This window comes from Crassostrea angulata, chromosome 3 (genome assembly GCF_025612915.1).
Source record: "Crassostrea angulata isolate pt1a10 chromosome 3, ASM2561291v2, whole genome shotgun sequence".
Lineage (NCBI taxonomy): Eukaryota > Metazoa > Mollusca > Bivalvia > Ostreida > Ostreidae > Magallana > Magallana angulata.
In genome coordinates this window covers 46,804,628-46,822,401 of record NC_069113.1, presented here as the reverse complement: position 1 = coordinate 46,822,401, position 17,774 = coordinate 46,804,628, and the positions used below count along the sequence as shown (strand labels likewise).

At 34.5% G+C, this 17,774-nt stretch overlaps 1 protein-coding gene across 2 annotated transcripts; it reads left to right on the top strand.

Moving 5' to 3' along the window:
• The first annotated feature begins 739 nt into the window (after window positions 1-739).
• LOC128177074 (ceroid-lipofuscinosis neuronal protein 6 homolog) lies at window positions 740-7,125 on the top strand. Of its 2 annotated transcripts, XM_052843598.1 has the most exons (8): window positions 740-917; window positions 3,830-3,868; window positions 4,695-4,797; window positions 4,920-5,018; window positions 5,282-5,470; window positions 5,599-5,654; window positions 5,788-5,916; window positions 6,794-7,125. In XM_052843598.1, exons 1-8 carry the CDS (start codon window positions 847-849, stop codon window positions 7,059-7,061), a joined length of 954 nt encoding a protein of 317 aa, XP_052699558.1. In that variant the 5' UTR covers window positions 740-846; the 3' UTR covers window positions 7,062-7,125. The 2 variants fall into 2 exon arrangements, with proteins under 2 accessions (XP_052699558.1, XP_052699557.1); XM_052843597.1 differs by lacking the exon at window positions 3,830-3,868 and having other exon boundaries at window positions 744-917.
• Window positions 7,126-17,774: the final 10,649 nt, after the last annotated feature.

The window sequence follows — 17,774 nt, the reverse complement described above, 5'->3', positions numbered from 1 at the left end:
GTGTTTATACGATAGCATGCGAGCATCTCAATACAGTGCAATTAAGTGCAATTAAGTTTCTTGCAAAAGTAATCCGTGCTATCTCGACATGCCATGGTAAAATGGATAGGATTAAATTCTAAAGACCGCGGAAGGAGAGAAAAGTTAAATAAGAGTATAGGGATAATCTTTCAAAATCGTCTTGAATGAAGTGTTTGAATCCCGATACTTTGTTTAAACACTATATAAGACCAACACCAATAATATAATTTTATATGCCCATGATATAAAAAAGGTGCCATGACATATTTAGGGAAAATCCTTACAAAATTTTCTCAGAGGCACAAACAGAGAATACTAAATCCTCCCTTTTTATTCTACCATTCAGTTTGATTCAAAAAGATTTTGTTGGGAACAGAAATCTACAATGCCCTGGTTAAAATCTACATAATACACTATGGTTCAGTTAAGGGTATACAGTTTTGAAGCATTTGTTTCGAACAAACTTTATTCAATTATACATGTAGCTGTCTGAGTGTCTCACCACGGGCGCAATTTATTTGTTTTTAACTAAGACATCCTGTAGCTTCCGTTAACTATACTTCTGTAATATTCGACCATTCTAGTCGCATCCGGTTTGACTGAATACTATGAGATGCCATTTACAAATTTTTCTCTATACGGGTTATTAACTCTCGCTTTTCAAGTGTGTCAAGTCTAGAAACTGAAATTTTCACTACCGAAAAGGCTTAGATAACATTATCTGTGTGGGTAAATATCATGGTGACACACGAAGATTACAGAGAACTCTGAACTACACACGTTGTGTTATGAGGACTCGGGGGTAGAGGGTTCCGGGGGTAAGACATGGACACCAGACACGTCAGACGGCGGGGGAGGGGTGAGGACCTGGAGGAGCTAATGATAGATGACTTCCGGTGAGTGGGGGTCCATTGCGGTGGGGTCGCGTAACTTATGAAATAGGTTGTGCACCAAATAAGATAAGAACAAGGACATAAATGTTGTGACTTTCGAGCATTTTCTTATGAGCCAATTTCCCTGTAGTGTTAAGTAGATGACGCTTCATAGAGCGGGAAATCAGACGCATTACCAGGTGTACGAATGCGTCACGCATTTTCACAATCTTAAAAGTTTGCTACGTGTATGTACGGAAATCCATTGCTTCTAGGTGAAACAAATACTTTAGCTGGTGGCCCCGACAATATATTTTTCTCGCGGCGACTGCCAGATGAGTCTCCAGCGGCCGTCACATAATTTATTCAGTCGAATTTAGGTCTTTCTTCAGCTTGCGCATGCATTTAATGTAAGCATTCAAAACTGATACATTGCAGCACACTTAATGCACTGGTGCTGCTGCATCCAAACTAATCAAGACATTCTTTTACAAATACAGGTACATGTATATGGGATGTTATCTACCTATCCCTGTTTCTAATTTTTCTTTATCGCTACAATATCTAGATATTTAATACTTTTCAGACCTACCATTAATAAATATATGATTTAATTTACGTCCAGATAAAAAAAAACCCCACAAAATTAAAGATAGAGCCTAGGCGATAACTTCAGCAGAATCGAATATTTTTAAAACTCTCCAGATTTCATTTATGATTATCTTCATTTTGGTCAACTTGTGGAACATTTTGTTTTATTATACTTTCATGTTAAATACTGAAATCTGATTGGTTATGACGCAGTCGATAATCCGTTCTATTACCCTCAGCGTTAGCAACACACTTGGCAATGGGTAACATTATATAAAAAGTGCCTGTTTGGGAGGGTAACAGTTGAAATCGACACCCCGAGAAATCCATTGTCAACCGACGCGAAGCGGAGCTAGGTTGACAATGGTTTTCGAGGGGTGTCGATTTCAACTGTTATCCTCCCAAACAGGCACTATTTATTTTGTTATACTGAATGTCTTAATTTTTAAGAAAATTTTACTGCTTTTATATAGGAATAACGTGAATTCTACAGCGAACCGCACGCGCATAATTTTCGCGCATGTAACAATTTTTAATGTTACCCGTTGCTAAGTGTGTTGCTAACGCTGAGGGTAATAGAACAGATTATGAACTGCGTCTTTACCAATCAGATTTCAGTATTTAACATGAAAGTATAACAAAACGAATTGTTACATGCGCGTAAATGATGCGCGTACGGTTTGCCGTAGAATTCAAGTCATTCAAATAGAAAAACAGTTAAAATTTCTTTAAAATTGACATTCAGTATAACAAAATGAATAGTGCCCGTTTGGGAGAATAACAGTTGAAATCGACACCCCTCGAAAACCATTGTCAACCTCCGCTTCGCGTCGGTTGACAATGGTTTTCTCGGGGTGTCAATTTCAACTGTTACCCTCCCAAACAGGCACTATTTATAAATTGTGCGATATATCGCCACTATCAATTTGTTACATACATAGGCAAACATTTAATGATTTGCAGTTTTATTCATTGGGCTGTATTGTCCTCGGTATCGACAAGACCGGCAATGGCTTTTTAACCCTACGACCACTTTTAATCAGAAGATTGTGTTTGGCGCGTAATTCTGCAGAAGTACACATGATTACATTCACATCAAGCGCATGCGCGTACCAATATTTTACCCCAATTTTATCTGGCGGCTGCCACTTAATTTACCAGATCTTTAGATGGCGACCGCCTGTTGGTAATATGGTGGCCGCCAGATAAAATATTTTTCTTACATGGCATTAACGGACTTCCGTATTTATGAGAATAGTTCGACATTTTTGTCATACATTTCAAGTTAACCTTTGTATACCAGTAGTTTTTTGAAACCTAGATTTACTTCCAGACATTATCAAAATTAAATATCGCATTTAAGAGAGCTTGTTGGTCTTGACCAGTCACAAACTACAGTATTTTATTTTAGAAGAAGACCTCTATAATATATTTCAAAAAATATTGGAAAATGCCCAATTTTAAAAAGTAAAAAAGTATAAATAGATTTTTTCCTTTGCTAAACAAATCATATAAAGTAGATCATGGTTAATTTGTTGACCAGCCAGCCTTCTTAAAATCCTTTTCTCAGTTTTTATATATATATATATATATATATATATATATATATATATATATATATATATATATATATATATATATATATATATATATAGTCTTGAGGCCGTCATGTTCAGAGTGCTAAAAAGGGTGATCTCAAGCCGTTCGTAAAGAATTAGAACCGACATCCAATATATGTAAGAGAAAGGATGCATTTTTTAGGAACGCCTGTATTATATTAGAGGAATTTTTTACGTTGGTATAAATTTTTTTAATACAGAAAAACACCTAAATAATGATTTATAGAAAAAATAACCAAAATGATTTTACCTGAACGTCACGTTTCACTGATTTACGAGTAAAAAATCATTTTTAAATCAAATGAATATACATCTTCAAAAATCTTCTTCGTTGTACCGTATTTGCTTTGGAGAAATTGAAATTGAAAAAAAACCCAGAGATTCATCTGATGTCATTGACACTTATTTCGTATATAAATATGTTTGTTTGTAACATTTATAATGATAAAATCAGACTTGTATATCCGCTCCTCTACGACCCGCCAAACAAGTATAGCGGATCGTAGAGGAGCGGAATTACAAATCTTATTTTAATTTTAAAAATTGCAGTACCAATAGTGTGCTTTCTGTGAATTTAACGTGAAAATTTCACATAGATATTTCACTTGGATTCGTTCCAGAAGAATATCCCATGCGATTCTCTTTACGTACGGTTATTAAGTTTGAATGTTTGCATGCAAATTTCGTGCAAATGTATGAAAGAGACACAAGTGTCATCTTTTGTAGAGAGACCGCATACAACGACGCTGAGTTATCTGACGTTGGGTAATGTAACAGCTAGGTGTTGGAGGTGTGTAGGCTTGGGTGAAGGGCGCCACATGCTGCATCAATTGCCATAAAATACCAGTTTTGAGGGTTTTATTTTCCGTATAAGGATACATATGTTGCATATAAATTGTTCATATCATTTGCAGGCATTTCCTTCTTGAGATAGTTTAACTTCCAACGATATATTCAACATATATTGATCCGTGCAGTATACAATAACAATGTATAAGTAAACTTTTTATGTTAACTTTTTTTGCAGGGAATATTTTACAAAAGTTTTACAAAAAAGTATTCTACTCTTTATTTGATACACAGAGTTCCATATTGCAAGCGAAGAGGGACAACTCTTGACATCTAGATTTTTTTAAACTCTATAGAATATAAATGTAGACAATTACACACGAAGTAATTAAGGTACTTCACTACACCGAGACTTATACTTTTTAAGACACTACGTCACAAGATGGCGATTTAAATGTTTTGTTAAATTGTTTGTATCAATCGATTCAGATGTATATCGTCATAGCTCAGTGGTTAAAGTATCAGGCATGTGTACCCCAGGTCATGAGTTCGAATCCACCTGGGGCTTTTGTTTATGTTTACTGAATGAAATTTTTGAAAATATCATTTTTTAACTAAAATTGCATATTTTTTCGCCTATTTGACATAAATACTTCTTATCTATCATGCTTTCTATCATAATCAAGTAATTTTCTGCTGATTTGAGAAACTTTTTCAAGGAGTAGTGAGGCACCTTAATTCCCAAATCATGGTAAATTTTATAGAATCAAAGCAAAACTCAAAAAGGTTGTTGATGTTCTAGAGATATGAAACCAGCACGGTCGGTGGAAGGGTTCCATTGGGACATATGGTTACTGATGACGTTACAGAACTGGATTTTTGACTTTGGACGTCCAATCGCAGCCGTATGGATTTTTTTATACGATCTATATTTCACGGGAAATTTTGATTGGACAATTTCAAATGTTCGCTTATATTACAGTATCCATGAAATATATGATAATACAAATAGTCCTCGCAATTTCAGCTGATGGTCCCAACAGAACTATTCCCAATGCACCTACCAAGCGTGGGAGATTACTTCCATATGATGTACAACTTAATCACACCATTTTGTATCTTAAAAGTAGGAATTTTGTTATCAATATTCTAAATGTTTTATAAAGGAATGTTTCTACATTTGTATGCCCGATAACATGTAACATCAAATGATTCCTCTCTAACCGACCGATCATATTGCATTGTACATACATGCACAAGAATTATCTACATCCGTTTCTCATTTTGTACATATACAAGGAAAATTACTTTTGTCAAAAGTCCTTTGTAACTGACAGAACTATAGTTCATTTAAAATTATCAAATTAATATTTTTGAATCTGTGTTTAGCTCTTTGAGCGGAGTCATACAAAGACGTCATCAACATTCAGGAACATCTGCGTCATCATCTTCGTCATGGGAGCCAGCATCCATCTGGTGGGGGATTCCGTGAATCACCGACTGGTCAAACTGGGGTATAAGCTTCACCTTTCTGTCCGTGACAACCCCATGATGCAGTCGCTACAACCACGTGGTTTGGTATGGAAACTGCAAAACCAAGTCCTCGTTTTGAAATTGACCTAAATAGCATTCCGTGTACATACACTTACATATTCATATACATAGATACACATATTCTGTATTTATATAAAATTATTTTTTCACAGGTAGATTCTTTTGTTTTGCTGTACAATTATGATGAAATCATTGGCCATTTGATGTGGTATGTATGTACTGATCTATGCCAGGATTGGTTTCTTGCAGTCCTTTTCAAAATATACATAATGTTATATATATACGTAAAGAATGTAAGAACACCTGTTTGTTTCTGACCCATTGTTCTCTCTGTCTGTCAGGTACATCCCGTTCTTCGTGAGTCTGCTGTTGTACTACACCGGTTGTTTCCTGGGGTACAGGTCCGGTGACCACCCCAGACGCACCCTCTCTTGGTGGACCCTCACTGTTTTAAGCGGTGTATACTACTGGTATGTGACCATTCAATGAAATTGATGATTCTTTCTCAAATTTGGATTAACACATTTTTAACCGGGTTTTCCAACGGAAAATCCGGTTATTGAAATGGTGAAAATGGCGGGCGAGCGGGCGGGTGGGCGGCTGCCATAAGGGTACCCTCATTGTACAGATAACTCCTCCTACAGTTTTCAAGATAGGAAGTTGTTATTTTGCAGATCAATTGTACAATTTCAATTTCAATTTCAATTTTCAATTTCTTTATTAACCAATTAAGGGCCCTCAAGGGGCAACATGAAGACTGTTGACATACAACATCCAATGAACATAAAACATTCAATAAACATATATAAGAGGGAAAGAGCTGGATGATTAAAAGAACTATGACAGACATGAACAATTAAATAGTGTATATATATATATATATATATATATATATATATATATATATATATATATATATATATATATATATATATATATATATATATATATATATGTATAATTATATATCAGAGGTGTGCATATTGCTAGGATTTTGATTTCTGATAATTAATGGGGAAAAATACCAGCTTTTGAACTTCGTCATTTTTTGTCAAAATATTGCATATAGGGTACTCTATTTCACTGGATACGGTAGGTAGTGTTTATTAATTCAGGGTTGACATGGGTTATGTATACAGTTCACATAAAAGAAAACCCGGTTTGCTGTCACATTGACAGCTTTTCGCTTGTATTTCTTTTTTCAATCTTCTTATTAAACAATAGATAGTTGATAAAGGAAACCAACAAAAAAAACTCAGTCTCTGATAAATGTTTTCAATTCAGTTGAAAAATTGATTGACTGATTAATTGATCGATTTATTGATTTATCAATTGGTTTAATTGTAGGTATCTGGTGACAGAGGGTCAGATATTCTCTGTGTACCTCATTACATTCATCGTGATGATAGGATACATGGTGTACAAAAAACAGAAACACAACGCTCATCTCGACATCAACGGACAGTTTCTCCTGTACTCGTTCGCCCTGTGCTTTATCCTAATATTAATTTGGGTAGCGTACCTGTGGAATGACGAGGCGCTCCGAGTGAAATACCCGGGACTCCTCTATATACCAGAACCCTGGTCATACTACACTTTGTATATAAAACCCTGATTCAATACTGTCAATATGGCTAGAGTGTATAGAAAATAGTAGCATAATATAAGGGAGAAAATCACGTCTTTTGTTTTCTTTTCATTTCCTTTAGCTAACACAAGTTAAAACAAATTGGCATTGTTGAAAACTATTTTTACAAGCTTTTGGGTCGATTTAAATTAATATAGGAACAGTACTTGATCATATACCGGTATCCTATAGATTAAACAAAAAACATTCAATGTAAGTTAATCATTTATTCATAAGGTCAACAATGAGGTTTTAAAGATTTTCGTGGAAGTTTGACAATTCTAAAAATTAATTCAATATCTCATCAATATCAAATTTAATGTCAGGGCAAACATGTAGTAGTTTGCAGGTGCCACCTAATCTTCCCTCGTTAATACTTTAAAAGTTTTAGATAGCATTGATGCTGAAAAAAAGGAACACGTAACTCTTTCGCAACTTAATTTGGGAATAATATTAAACTTAAAACAGCATTTGAATTCTCGACACACCTTCGAACGTTTGTCCAGTGCTTAAAGTGCATTGTAGAGTCCGTCTATCCACTTCTGGCTCTCTTGGTTTTGAAATCAATATACATGTATATGGATATCAATAGTGATACAGAAACCTCTGCACTCATTTGATTTTAGAGTCCGCGACGTAAAAAAATAATATGTGAAGAAATTGGACAGTGCTGAAAATTATTCATGACTTTAAAAAATATCGTTGAATGTGTTTTTCAAACATTGATCATTTAATTATAGAATTATATCATTAAAAGAAGACATGTCAGTCTTGTTGTTCCAAATGATGATCATATTGCAACAGTGGTAAATCGTTTGGGGATGAGAAATCTTTACAATCAACAAGTAATGATTTTCCCCATAATTCTCTTGACACGATATTTAAGTCATCTGATATATTCATCTCTAATACAGGAGTTTGTCAAGGAGAGTATCTGTCAACATTGTTATTTTTGCCCAATATAAATGATAAGTATACCAAAAAGAAAAGGCTTACAGTGATTTAGAATGTTTATCCAATACTATTGAAAAGACCAATGAAATGTGCATGTTTGTAAAACTATTTATTTTCTTATGCAAACCAAGTTGTAATACTGCCTGCAACCCCAACTGATTAGCAATTTGATTGATTAACTGCTAATTTTACCGGTTTTTTGTTTTTTTGTTTGTTTAATCAAGATCTGATATCTTATTATTGATTCACATAAAATTGTGAAGTAATAAAATTTTTCAAATAATTTGAACTATCCTAGAATTTTTTTCTCAAGGTCAGCACCTATTTGAAATGCTAAGAAATAGTTGTTTGACCACCCCCCCCCCCCAAAAAAAAACAAAAACAAAAAAACCCCAAAATATGGTATTAATATTACAAACCTTGGCTTTTTGACATACCGTCTGATTGTCGTGCGATGCGTTGTTCATATATTTTGTTGTTTTGGTGTGAATTGTTAAGCTAAAAAAAATCATATCATCGAAAGTCTACATCCAGCCGAAAACGGGTATTGAATAAAAAATGAAATCTTCAGCATTCCGGTTCTTATGGTGTATATAAGGATACAGTATGACACCCACTGTTTTTGCCCATCTCTATAGGAATTATTTTTTCTGGTGGAAAGCTACCATGTAATTAAAACATTATATGTATGCAGTTTAAATATAAATCACAGAATTCCAAACTATTAGCTTCACATGTACAACAATTAATTTGTTATATCTAAATTTAGACTTACGTGATTTTGAATTAGCTTTTAATGTAACGTGACCTGTTACATAAAAAAAAGTTTAAATTCACTTAACTCTAAATTAACTTTATCACATGAGAATGCAGATATACATGTATATATCCATTCGTATCTTTATCATATGTAGTATATGCCAATTACATGTAGGTCTGTGGATCTTTTCTACACGTATTATCTTATTAAACTCAAAAGGATGTGTGATCTTTGACGTTTTTGTGTACGTTTTGATGGTGTTGAGGAAGGGGTTTTGTCTGAATGTGAATACAATATCAAAATACTAAAGACGTTGAAAAACCACAATAGGCACTCTTTAACCGGCTGATGCCATAATTTTTTGTTGTTGAAAAATCCTTGTAAGATAGCGAAAAATTAAAGGCAAATTAATTTTAAAGAAAGTTTCTATCTGTTTTGAATTTATGTATCCAAGACATGAGATTTAGGCAAATCTCTAAAATCACAGTAAGATAAGGAGAAATTTAAAGGTAGAGATGATTTTTGAACAACTTTCACATATTATCGTTCAAATATGCAGCATAAATATTTTGGGACAGACTATAAAAAAAATATTTTTTTATTACAGCATCAAAATTTTGTACTTTGCATTATAAACTTATAACGATATGCCCAATTGAAAATGGATGTGATGGACAGGAGAGAAATGATTTCAAAAGAAATTAATTATTTTATGAAAATTTTAAGCTAAGACTGTAAAGAAGAACCATGAAAGCTGACATCATGCAGCCGAATGTGATGGAGACCGAGTTACTTGCAACTTGATTGGTTGTTTCCCATTACGTCATGTGTTAGAACCGCGGGAAAGTGACAGCCTTGAAATGTACAGGTATTACAGAAATAGACAGTAAGCTAGAAGTGCATAACGGCGAAATGTTTGGACGAAGAAAATGGAGAAAGAGGGTATGCCATACCTGCCGAAAATTTACCGTGGTTCAGCTTCATCAGTTGAGTTCATATACAGAAAAGTGCACGCATTATTAATTCATAACGGACCGCCCAGTCTGCAGAGTTGATTAGAGTAAGTCTTTAAGAGAAGAAATGGCAATTAAGCAAGTAAGTTTGATTTTTAGGCCATGTAGGTAACCTTTCTTCTCCAGAAGTAGATGAATAAGCATTACGACATTAGGACTGTTAGAAACTTGATGTTATAACTGTATAATTTAACCAACTAGAGCCGAGCTCGTTGCAAAGCAACGAGTAGGTCTTCCGTCGCAACTTCGTGTCGCGAAAGGATTGTCCATCAGTCTGATTTAAACACCTTCTTCTCCTGACACTTGTCAGAGCAAGAACCTGTATTGATAAAATGTCATCTTTACACGACCATTTCTTCTTACCAATAAGAGCTTTAGAAAATTGATTGAAACTCTTCAAATGGAGACAAAAAAATTAATTCATGCCTGTTTTCTATGTAACCTCTAGATTGAGTATTGCACCACTCATTAAACAGATAAAGGCATATCTTTGCTAAGTATGTGTTTATTTAGATTGTATGCAAATGTGGATGTCAAGTGGAGATAGTCTGTTATTGATACAGGTATATCAGAACCTGGCGAGTGTAAGGAGAAGGGAAATGGTTTTTAATGATACTGGATTATCAATGTGATAATAGTAAGTTCAAGAAATCGAAAACGAGACTCAATTTCAAAGTATTATTTTCATACCAGGCAAGTTCTTCGTTTAACTTACTTCAAGTTTAGGATAACTTTAAAAAAGACATCATTTATGTACATGTATATAATTAATTTAATTATAATAAAAGTGTGGATGTGGCGGTGGGGGAAATGACCCAAAAATCAATTTTCTAAGCGTTAACTTAAGGGAAATTTTGGTTGAGAGAAAGGGGGGCATTGCTCCCACTGGACCATCTAAAAGGTACTGTTAGCAAGCTCACAAATGATATCCCCGCTAAGAAAGAAGTCATTACTCACGTATTTCTCTATTAGAGAATAATGGATGGTTCTTTTTCTTTAGTGAGTCAGACAAGGCAGGGTATATTTACAGGTCACAAGTAATCTTTATGTCAAACTCTAGCTTTTACTCATTTCCATTAATACAAGATATGACACATGTTTGACTTTGAACTTGCGCAACTGACCCTGGGTCAAGTTCATGACACATCATCGGTCATCAGGAATCTTTACATGAAATAGAAACTCCCAATGTTTCTCCTTAAATGACATAGGGACAAATCATTACACACCCTCAGGTCATAAGCAATCTTTGTGTGAAGTAAGAAATTCCAAAGTGGACCGGAAATAAATTTTGCACTTTTCCTGCCAGTGACCTTTACTTTGTCCAAATGACCTTGGGTTTAGGTCATGACGCTTCGTCAGGTAATGAGTAATACTTGTATGAAGTAAGAACACTTCCAATGTTTCTCCATCAGAAAGATATAGACCGGACACGACGTACGGACGGACAAGGTGATTTTTATTTAACCCCCCCCCCCTCAATTTATTTTCGTGGGGTATAAAAATCCTTTTCGCCCGTTTTGTGCGGCACAAAAAAGACCTATATTTTTCAATTATTTCTATCATATCACATATAAATATACATGTAAATGTATGATTTGTATGCACATTTGAGTTCTTCTCATCATCGTCGGAAAGGATAAGAAACCCTTGGGGTCCAATAATGTCTTTCATGGGCATTTGTCAGTTTGCATCACTAAATAATTTCAAAGCGGTAAGCTATCAAAGCTTTTGAGATGTTACATGTAGATATTGAATTTCTATAGATTTAAATTTAAGGTTAGGAAAAACAACACTTTTTTATACAGTAAAAAAAAAACTAAAATAGCTTAATGTAAGCATACACATAAATAAGAAGATGTAGCGAAAGCTATAAAGACTTTATTTTTTCTGTTCTAGACTTTTTCAGAGTGAACGAGCTACAAGTTAACAATCTCTTATTTTGACAAGCTAGATTAAAAATAAAATATTGAGCTGAGTTTTAGGTCACTTAATCTGCATTACAACGTCATACTACACAACTTCAAAGATTTTTTTTTTCAATGTGCATATAACAATAAGTAAAATCCCCAAGAACAAATATCTATCACAATTAAATGATTAAATGCATACATTTTGAGAGGCAGAAAAGTCGCTATATTATAGTCTGCAAGTCAATTGAACTACTACAATTATTTCAAAGAAATAAGAAACTGTCGACACTTGCAGTACTCTGATGATTTAATGACGATCGACCGACTTTATTGCTTAATGTAGTCGTATATCATTACTTCTAATCCTGAGAACAAATTTTATTTAATCTTTGATTTAAAACTGTTAACTTATTAAACCAGAGACATAAATAACTTATTAAGTTATTTATGTCTCTGATAATATATTTTATTCTGTTCATAACTATAGAAGTTTAGCGTGTTCAACAGGTTAATTTTTTAGCCACATTCTCAGATTACGATATCGCACCTTTAATGTGAGGTTGATTGACATCGAATATTTAGACACTTATTGTTTAACAATTGACCGCTGCAGTGAAAACGTCCTTCCAAATGTTACTCAATTATTTATCAATTGCTGATCTGCAGCCCGGGGGCAATATTCTGAGCTATGTGCGCTGACGCGACACAAGATTTTCGGTCGCACGTGGAGCGGATTGACTTAGCATAGACTGACCGAATAAACACACGGGTGGGAAAATGACAAACATTGAGGAGAAAAATGAACACATGTTAAGTAGTCGCCAAAAATAGGTCTTCGCCACATTTTGAAAAAAAATAAAGCCCTTGCACTGTGATCATGAAACCGATAAAATCTAAACAAATCTTGTTTAAAAACTCATGTGAACATTCTAAAAAAAATCACTAAATCCCTCAATTCTGGACAATTCTTTTATCGTGTAAGCTTCTACCGCCAATCGCAACTTCTCGGGCCTTTCCGGCAACACTTCGAATGTATTACCTAGGCGTCCATGACAACTCCCCCCCTTTTTATAAAAATTGATATAATTACAACACATTTTATGATCTGTTGAGATGTGAGCTATACTTTATTAAAGGTATCAATATACACTAAAATATAACACAGAAACGACATACAAGACTTCTTGCCGATACATACTTATTTTAATGGGAAGCGACTCCATTTTGTATAAAATTCTAACATCTGGTGATGTTAATACATTCGAGGTGCTTTTTCAAACTTGCCGGAAAGGTCAGAGAAGTTGCAATTGCCACTACCGCATGTGTTAATTTGATATTTGATTTTTTTTATCCTGCCTTGAACGCTTGGGGACTGTTTTATTTTCTAAATTCGGCTAAATAATTCTTCCAATTTTGAGCGCGCACTCTCTCTCTCTCTCTCTCTCTCTCTCTCATTTTATGTGCAACCTTATGAAGACCTCAACTTCTTTCTACGATATCTATAAAACCTCTCAGCAGTATTTAGCGGAAATACTCGTGGGTAAATAAAAAAAAATTAAATTGAAACACAAGTCAATCTTACATGTACCGGTCAAAATCTCGAATAAACGAATAGTTGGAATCGTCCAAAATATCAATAAACATGCACGTGTGATAAAGTACATGTAGAAGAACACGAAGCTACCGCGGATCACTTGTCCACTCGCGCGGGATCTCCTTGGCTATGTTCTTGGGGTGATCATCATTTTAAGGTTTAATCTTTGTGGTTTTTTGTTGTTTATTTATAACATTATTAGTAAATGTATAGTTTTTAGAACATTTTAGAATTACAAATTCACTACTGATGATGTTTCTGATTTGGAATAATATCGCTTTTATCAATTTTTAGCGGGGCTTCTCAATTCACATTCTAATGTTTAATTAAATAAATTGAAGGTGAACAAACTTTAAGAACATAAAATTGAAACAGTTCTTGTATATATATCTTGTTATTAGATAACCACTGACCTCTAGGTAGTGCAGCCGCGACCGATTTCCTCGGCCGCGGATGAGGGATCGGATAACTTACGGAAATGTAAAACACACATAGAAAGCTCAGAACCCAGGAAGATATACAATGTTTGCAGTATGATGACTAAACTCTAATTAATATAAGTTTTCCCCCCCTTGAATCCCACAGTTGATCTATCTGTCTGATACTGCTTCAGTTCGAGAATGGCATTGCTTTTATGATTAAACAGAACGATTTCTTATTGACACTCTATCGTTTAATTCAAAGTAAGAAGAGTAAGCTTTAATGTCATTGTGTACGATTCTAGTGTTTGCGGCTAAATAAAATCACATATGACAGACGTGATTCTTGTGTATTAGATAACCACTGACCGCTAGGTAGTCCAGCCGCGACCTTGACGATCGATTTTCTCGGCCGCGGGCGAGATGGGTTATGTAATGACGCAGACAGCTAAGAATTTAGGTCGATTTGAAATGCTTGCAGTAAAATGACTCAAATCTATTTCATGGAAGTTATTTTTTTTAAAATCTAGTTTATGTATCTCACTAGATAAGAAAAAGTATCAATTTGTTCATATTCAGTCCAATAAAATCAAATGACGTTTGCTTATTAAAATATTTAAAAGTACAATTGCTGTGAATTAAATTAATATAAGTAACAAGGAATCATTCTTTCGATATTGTGAAGTGTAATTTCGTTTCGAGCTTTATTGGGTTTGACCACGCCCCGACCAAAATAATCAACTCATGATATTCGATCAAAGAATGATTCCTTATTCGTTAAATAATCAATTTCTGATCAATTATACACTAAATATACCATTTTATCAGAGAAAAAACGTGCTTGTCTAAAGAAATAAACTTACGCATCCAGTTTTAGTTCCAATCGAACATATGGAAGTATTTTGGTTTCATAACGTTTATAAAAATGTCGGACAGGAAAGAAAAATTCATCGTCTATATATTAAGTTCTTTTCACCTGACTTAAAATACATCTTTTGCATGCTGTGTAATTTGAATGACCCACTATTTTTTAAAAAGATGTACAAAAATGTATCTTCGGTTGCACACCGATAAAATGCAAAGTGCCCTCTTTATGTCTAAAATATCAAAAATCCTATAACTTTTAATTATTCAAACCGTACCATTTGCACAATTTATATTTTAGCATCCAAACCGGAATAATTTATTTATCCAAACCGTACTACTTCTTTACCAGGTGCATGAAGTTATTGCTATTTTTATACATATTAATGTATTAAAAAGACATCGGTTTGATTTTATTTGGTTAATGTAATGTTTTAAATTAATTTTGGCTGCTTCAGATTTTTAGCATGTGTTATAATATCTACGTAATCTAGAAATAGTTCTTGGTTTTAACGTTAAAATGACACGTTAACGATTGATTTTTAGGTCACCTGAGTCACTCAGGTGACCTATTGCAATTGGTCTTCGTCCGTCGTCGTGCGTCTGTGCGTCGTGCGTCGTGCGTTAACAATTTTACATTTTTAACTTCTTCTTGAAAACTACCAGGCCAATCGTTACCATTTTTGGTGTGAAGCATCTCTATGGTAAGAAGAATCTAAATTGTGAAATTCATGGCTCTGCCACCCCTGGGGTGCCACGGGAGGGGCCAAATATGCAAAAAAAGACAAATTTTCAAAAATCTTCTTCTCTACTCCCACGCATGTGAGGAAAAAACTGGTTGCATGGTTATGTTGTCCATGAAGCCCTCTACCAAAATTGTGAAATTTATGGCCCCTGGGTCAGGGGTTCTGGCTCTAGGGTGGGGCCAATATGGCCATATAGTAAAAATGTATTAAATCTTAGAAAATCTTCTTCTCTACTACCATATATATTTTTAAAAAACTAAATGCATGATTATGATGTCCATGAAGCCCTCTACCTAAATTGTGAAATTCAGTACCCCTGGGTCAGGGGTTCAGGATCTAGGGTGGGGCCAACGTGGCCAAATAGTAAAAATGTATTAAATCTTAGAAAATCTTCTTCTCTACTATCATATATATTTGTCAAAAACTAAATGCATGATAATGATGTCCATGAAGCCTTCAACCTAAATTGTGAAATTCATGACCCCTTGGTCAGGGGTTCAGGCTCTAGGGGGGGGGGGGGGGGGCAATGTGGCCATATAGTACAAATATATTAAATCTTAGAAAATCTTCTTCTCTACTCCCATATATATTTGTTAAAAACTAAATACATGATTATGATGTCCATGAGGCCCTCTATCAGAAATGTTAAATTCATGACCCCTGGGTCAGGGGTTAAGGCTCTAAGGGGGGGGGCCAATATGGCCAAATAGTAAAAATGTATTAAATCTTAGAAAATCTTCTTCTCTACTCCCATATATATTTGTTAAAAACTAAATGCATGATTATGATGTCCATGAAGCCCTCTACCAAAATTGTGAAATTCATGACCCCTTGGTCAGGGTTTCAGGCTCTAGGGTGGGGCCAATATGGATAAATAGTAAAAATGTATTAAATCTTAGAAAATCTTCTTCTCTACTCCCATATATATTTGTTAAAAACTAAATGCATTGTTATGATGTCCATGAGGCCCTCTACCAAAATTGTGAAATTCATGACCCCTTTGTTAGGTGTTCAGGCTTTAGGGTGGGGCCAATATGGCCATATAGTAAAACTTTTTTAAATCTTAAAAAATCTTCTTCTCTACTCCCACACATGTGGGCAAAAAACTGAATACATGGTTATGATATCCACAATCTCCTTTACCTAAATTGTGAAATTCATGACCCCTGGGTCAGGGGTTCAGGACATGAAGGGGGGCGCAATATGGCATTATAGTGTTAATGCATATAATGTTTAAAAATTTCCTTCTCTATTCTCACACATCTGTATAAAAAACTTGACTAATAATTATGTTTACCAGGAAGTCCTCTACAGAAATTTTAATTTTCATGTCCCCTCAAGGATGGGTTTTGACTCTAGGGCAGGGCCAAAATGGATGTATAGATGTTAATGCATATAACGTTAAAAAATTATTTTCTTTACTCCCACACACCTGAAAGGAAAACTGCATGAATTCATGATTTTGTAGACCAGATCTTTTAGTTTTTCACCAAAATAATAGGTTTCACAGTTCTTTTTGAAATGTGGTCGTCATTACAAATTTATAATTTTTCTACTCCAGTATGAAACCTAATTAATTAGATGCATATATGAGACTCCATGACAAGTTTGTGTATGGGATATATGCTACACAGGTGACCGTTAAGGCCAATTGGCCTCTTGTTCTACAAATAAGTCGTTTTTATAAACGATGAAAGAAAATAACGCACACTCTTTTCAACTGCAAAACCTTCAGAAAAATATAAATGACTATTACGATATTTTAATTAATATTTACCCCGTTGTCGATAGAAAAAAGGACACAACACCTATTGTTTTTGCAATGGATACGCCATTTTCACGTTATCCAAACATGTCACTACCGGCGCGGATACACGACAGTGGTGACAGCTATGGGGCTTGAGAAATCCATGTGTTTAAGCATTATGAGATATTTTGTATAGTACAGGCTGCAAAAACTCTACTCCTACACGCATTTGAAGTTAAACAAGGTCCTTCATATCCAGACTAAAATCATAGCTGTTGCGACCATAACTTGAAAACAGGGTCTCGTAACTAGATTTGGCGGCCATTTGCAATCAGTTGTAATTTTATCTTGATCATAACGGTGTTTGTCATAAAGTTCTTTATTGAAGTCTAGCATTTTACTGACCTGAGTGTCTAAAATGCGGTATTAAATACAGATTTTTTTTCAGAATTTGCAAGTGCACAAGAAAAAATTTATTTAATTAATTTAGTAATAAAGATTAGCAATGCGCAATGGTAAATCAGATGTGTGTGGGCCTGAAACCAAGGAATTAATTTTTAATGGCCCTATTGGTCCAGACATAGACAAAGATGAAAAGTTTAAGCTTACCCAGCAATTTATCAATGGGTTTGGTTTCAACATAAATGATGGAGATAATTTTTAATTAATATTTGATGATATATTGATGAGC

Coding starts and splice junctions, on each gene's coding strand:
- LOC128177074 (XM_052843598.1), top strand. CDS start 847: ATGGACACCAGACACGTCAGACGGCGGGGGAGGGGTGAGGACCTGGAG. Junction 3,869..4,694: donor GCTGAGTTATCTGACGTTGG/GTAATGTAACAG, acceptor TTGATGTTCTAG/AGATATGAAACCAGCACGGT. Junction 5,019..5,281: donor CACCATTTTGTATCTTAAAA/GTAGGAATTTTG, acceptor ATCTGTGTTTAG/CTCTTTGAGCGGAGTCATAC.